This window comes from Nicotiana tomentosiformis, chromosome 11 (genome assembly GCF_000390325.3).
Source record: "Nicotiana tomentosiformis chromosome 11, ASM39032v3, whole genome shotgun sequence".
NCBI lineage: Eukaryota > Viridiplantae > Streptophyta > Magnoliopsida > Solanales > Solanaceae > Nicotiana > Nicotiana tomentosiformis.
This window is the reverse complement of record NC_090822.1, coordinates 42,156,021-42,160,951: the sequence shown is the minus strand read 5'-3', so window position 1 is coordinate 42,160,951 and position 4,931 is coordinate 42,156,021. Positions and strand designations below refer to the sequence as shown.

Genomic DNA, 4,931 nt, shown 5'->3' with positions numbered 1-4,931 from the left:
TTTGGTAAACTTACCAAGGGCGATGGTCATAGTGCTACTCCTTCTTGTATCAACAAACCATCGCCCATTAATACAATACCAACATTATTTGATTCCAAATTTAGAGCAATACCTATTGTACCCTCTTCAAATTCGACTACTTCACCCGCCATTACTTCATCAAGACCGTGAATACGAGCAATGCCGTCACCTACTTGAAGTACGGTACCGATATTTACAATCTTTACTTCTCTATTATATTGTTCAATACGTTCACGGAAAATATTACTAATTTCGTCAGCTGGAAAGGTTACCATGATTCTTTCTTTATTATTTTTTGAAAGAAAATAATAATACCTACAGTAGAAAGACTAATCAGTTATTTCTTTCATTGTTCCCAACATGCCAATATTGGCACTAATGGTATGTAAATGTAACTCGTTGTTCAAACAACTATTTAGAGTTCCTAGAGCTCCTCGTAAGGCTTGTTGGAAAACCCGTTGTCGGACTTGATTAATCGCCCTTTGCTGTTCAAACTGAATCATTTCGTTTTTGTAATTTTCTAATTGTTCCAAAGTCTTATAAGTTGAATTAATCAAATTCAACTTTTCTCCTTCTATTTCGGAGTATCCATTCACTCGAAACTGCTCGGCTTCAGTTTCAACTTTCCGTAAGCTAGAACGAGCTTTTTCGAGTTGTTCAATAGCCCCTCCACGCAGTTCTTCTGAATTTCGAATAGTATTCAAGATCCTCTGTTTTCGATTATCTAATAAATCACTTAATAAAAATAGATTATTTTTCCATTCCTTTCCAAAATTCCATAATCCCTTCCCGAACCAAACATGAATCTTTCGATTCATTTGGCTCTCACGCTCAATTACTTAAGGTAACTTTTCATATCCTTTTTTATGAATGTAATGAGCCTATCTTCTCTTCTTTTTTCATATTCCAAAAAGATATCGAAACTAATGTAAGACCAAAATATTCGGAGGACTCTTCTGACAAAATAAAAAATATGTAATTGTCAGCAAAGTTTTTTTTTTTTTTTTTTTTTTCAAATCCAAAAAGCTCTTCTTACTTAGAATATGTCGTCGATTCAGCATTAGATAAAGGGGGTAAAATCCCCGTTTTTACAATTTACAATAAGCGGTTCAAATCATTTTATCAATATGAGTGTCCTATATCGATAAAATATTTATTTTGAAATCACCTCTATATTAACAGAGTGGTAGAAAGAATATCATGCTGCGTCTAGACTTCAAACAGTTTGTTTTAACCATGTTAATAGTTCCACATTATTGGTTAATAGAGAATCAAAATTGATTTACCAATGAATCGCGAAATGCTATGGTTCTTACATATAATTTCTGAATTTATTCAGAAGTAATTCGCAAGATCATGCACCTCTCTTTCCTAGTTATAACGGAAAAGGGTACAGCTGGGTGGTCCAGCCTATTCTTGAAATAAACAACTCGCACACACTCCCTTTCCACAGAAAATTAATACACCAAGCAGTACACTTAGATTTATTGGATTTATCGCTAAAATATCGGTATTAAACCCGAAACTCCCGGCAGATGGCCAGTGTCCCAAAGAAACGAAAGAATCGGTTACGTTTTTCATATGATCTCCTCTTATAGATAGACTAAAAAATCGAACAGAGTTCTTTTTGTAGCACTTCGCCCCTCTTTTTATTTATTCTTTTGTTTTTTCTGAAATTGAGTAAAAAAATAATAAAATATTCGAGTTAGTTATAAATTATGAACTAATGAACTAGCCCTTTTATTGGTTATTAGAATACTAACACTTACCAATAAGATACCTTTTGTTTAATCTTAGGTTAGAAATATGAAAAATAAATACATTTTTCATATTTTATTGCCTTCGACTTGTCGTTTGCTTTTTCAAATTCTATCAAGATTTCCATCCTCCGATTCTTTATTCTTTGAGTAAAGAACCTACGGGAAGGGCTGATTTGCGGATGAGGAATTAGCATACTGACTCGCTTTCATCCTTCCCGTTCATAGACTAAGGGAAACTCATCAAAAAATAAGAGATTGTATAATGAATTATGTACAAAAGAATATGAGAATGTCCTCTGGCATCGAGGGAATTGCACGTATAGAGATTCAAAAAAGAATCGATCGGATCCAGGTCATAATCTTTATGGGATTCCCAAAATTATTAATAGAAAGTAGCCCGCGTGGAATCGAAGAATTACAAATGACCTTACAAAAAGAATTTAATTGTGTAAACCAAAAACTGAACATTGCTGTCACAAGAATTGCAAAACCTTAGGGAAACCCTAATATTCTTGCAGAATTTATAGTTGGACAATTAAAGATTAGAGTTTCCTTTCGAAAAGCAATGAAAAAGGCTATTGAATTAACAGAACAAGCAGATACAAAAGGAATTTAAATACAAATTGCGGGGCGTATCGACGGAAAAGAAATTGCACGTGTTGAATGGATCAGAGAAGGTAGGTTTCCCCTACAAATGATTCGAGCAAAAATTGATTATTGCCCTTATACAGTTTGAACTATCTATGGAGTATTGGGCATCAAAATTTGGATATTTCTAGACGAGGAATAATTTTACTACTTGTCTTTCTCTTCTATCCAATGATTATATAAAAAAAGACAAATTCATGACCAATCCTCGCATGAATTGCTTAGGATCCAATAAGTCCAACATTGATTCCTTCAGATGTGTCAATTGGGCAAATACGTCCATAGTGACTAGGATGGATATCTCGTATCCAAAAACTAGCAGTGCGCCCTGTCAGTCCTCCAGGGCCCAAATAACTTAATTTTCTCCCATGAACTATTTGTGTTAATGGATTAGTTCGATCCAAAACTTGAGATAATGGGTGTAAACCGAAAAAGGATTCATAAGTAGTTGTTAATGGAGTTGAGGTTACCAAATTCTGAGGTGTCGGTATCAATTTATGCCGAATTGCTCCACATATAGTCCCCCGAACCACATTTTCTAAACGAACCAGAGCCAACCCGAATTGATCTTGTAAAAGATCTGCTACAGAACGAATACGTTTATTTTTCAAATGATTCATATCGTCAAGTGCACCCATTCCAAATTTCAGCCCAATCAAATGATCGGCGGCTGCCAATATATCTCGTGGTAACAAAAATGTATTGTTCTGGGGTATATCAAGGTTCAGTCTTCGGTTCATATTTCGTCGACCAATCCTTCCTAATTCACATCTTTGTTGAAAGAATTTCTCTTGTAATTCCTTACATAAGGATTCAGAAAATACCGAATCGCCACCTACACAAGCAAATTATTGATAAAACTCCAAAATGGCATTTTCTTTTGACCCAATATTTTTTCTCTCCTTATCACTCAGAAAAGACAAAAAAAATTCAGGATAGCAAACATTCTGCAGAATTTCTCTTAGATTCAAACCCATAGCTGATGATAGAACTAGAATATATATTTTTTGTTTCCAAGTTATTCAAAAGGAAGTCGATAAAGATTCATCCCCTGCACTTAGTGCTAGCTCTTTATTCCTGGCACTGAAGAAGAAAGATCAGATGCGCCAACTCTGCTCTTTGCATTTTTTCATGAATCATTGGACAATGTTTGCGACGTGAATCGAGGCTAGGTACGACCGATTTCTATTGAATTAGCCCCAATTTCTATAATAATGTTTATCAGAATCGCTAGTTGTAATTAGATCCGCAAGGGAGAAGAAGGCTAAGCTGCCCTTCTGTTGTCTCGCACACCAAGGCAAAAATAGATTCAACAGTCGGCTGGGGAACCGGAATCTAAGCATACCAAGACTCAGGATAAGGAAGGGTAAGTCATCTAAGAATAAGGCAGGTAGACCCATACTCAGGCAAGAAAGAAAGTCTCTTACAAAAAAGGCAGGAAGAAGAGGCCCTCGCTCTACAGGAAACCTAATAGAATGGGCGGATTCTTAAGGTGCAATGGACCACTTATCATAGAAGAATCTTTCTTACATCGATTACTGACTATATGGACAAGGCAAGTCAAAGCAAATCCGATGCACCTGATACGACTAAAAAAGAGAGCAATGGTCCGAAACCCCAAGTAATTGACCAGGAGAGGATCATCGGGAATGGACTAAGGGTCTACCAACCCTTTCTTAATCTAAGGCATCTACCCCTGGCAGAAAAGAAGACGGAAAGAAAGCCGATTGATACCTTATCTTTGAACCAGCTTCTTCAATCCTGCTTCTCTTCTCCCTCTATATAGCGCGTGTAGCTTTCTTCCAAGCCACTGCCCGGAACTAGATAAGGAACAAGAGAGAGAAGCAACTCAATTTCAAAGGTTAGGCGCAATAGCCGCTCGTGCAGAAGGAGATGTTTGGGAGAAAAGCCCCGTCTCATGGTGCTTTTGTTAGGAGTTCCCCATCTCCGGTATATTTTACTGTGGCAACCCTGATGGAAAAGATTGTTGGCCCCCTCTCTGCTGGTTCTCTCAGACTAGCATCAACTGATGTTAAGGTTATCCCAATAGTCAGGTTTCATTACTTCTGAAATCCATTAGTTAGACTTCACACACTATATAAACAAATAGTTGAAGCGTGCGATAGAAAGCGGAAAAACGAATTGATTGACTATTGAGTGCAAGCCCGTAAATAGACGACTATGGGTAGTTCAGGTGCGCTTAAAGTCAACTACAACTAGAAGGCATGCCGATCTTGCCACCAACAAACCTTTGACTTTGACTGTGAAAAGCGGAAAATAGGCACACAGTAGTTTAGAGTAGAAGGAGTGAAAGCCACTTGACTGTAAGGAGAGGAGCTCTAAGTTGGAATTCAATAGTCTAAGAAATGGTCATCTGTGCGTAACAGCTACTGGTGTCATCACCCTGCAAAGAGGTGGAACCAACCAAGACTGAACACTAGCCCCATTTTGTAGACGGGTTGGGACCGGCCTTCTATCCCGGTGAACAATGTTCCACTGATT

General features: G+C 37.2%; 1 protein-coding gene across 1 annotated transcript; it reads right to left on the bottom strand.

Annotated features, from left to right (window-relative positions):
- Positions 1 to 291: 291 nt before the first annotated feature.
- Positions 292 to 1,792, bottom strand: LOC117277786 (ATP synthase subunit b, chloroplastic). The gene is made up of 2 exons (XM_070188581.1): positions 1,461 to 1,792; positions 292 to 763 (listed from the first exon to the last, which is right to left on the bottom strand). Exons 1-2 carry the CDS (start codon positions 1,600 to 1,602, stop codon positions 351 to 353), a joined length of 555 nt encoding a protein of 184 aa, XP_070044682.1. The 5' UTR covers positions 1,603 to 1,792; the 3' UTR covers positions 292 to 350.
- Between the last annotated feature and the right edge of the window lie 3,139 nt (positions 1,793 to 4,931).

Excerpts from the sequence above, each read along its gene's own strand:
- LOC117277786 (XM_070188581.1), bottom strand. The coding sequence starts at position 1,602 with ATGAAAAACGTAACCGATTCTTTCGTTTCTTTGGGACACTGGCCATCT. Across the intron at positions 764-1,460 it reads AATTTTCTGTGGAAAGGGAG|TATTAAGTGATTTATTAGAT; the intron begins TGTGTGCGAGTT and ends ATAATCTATTTT.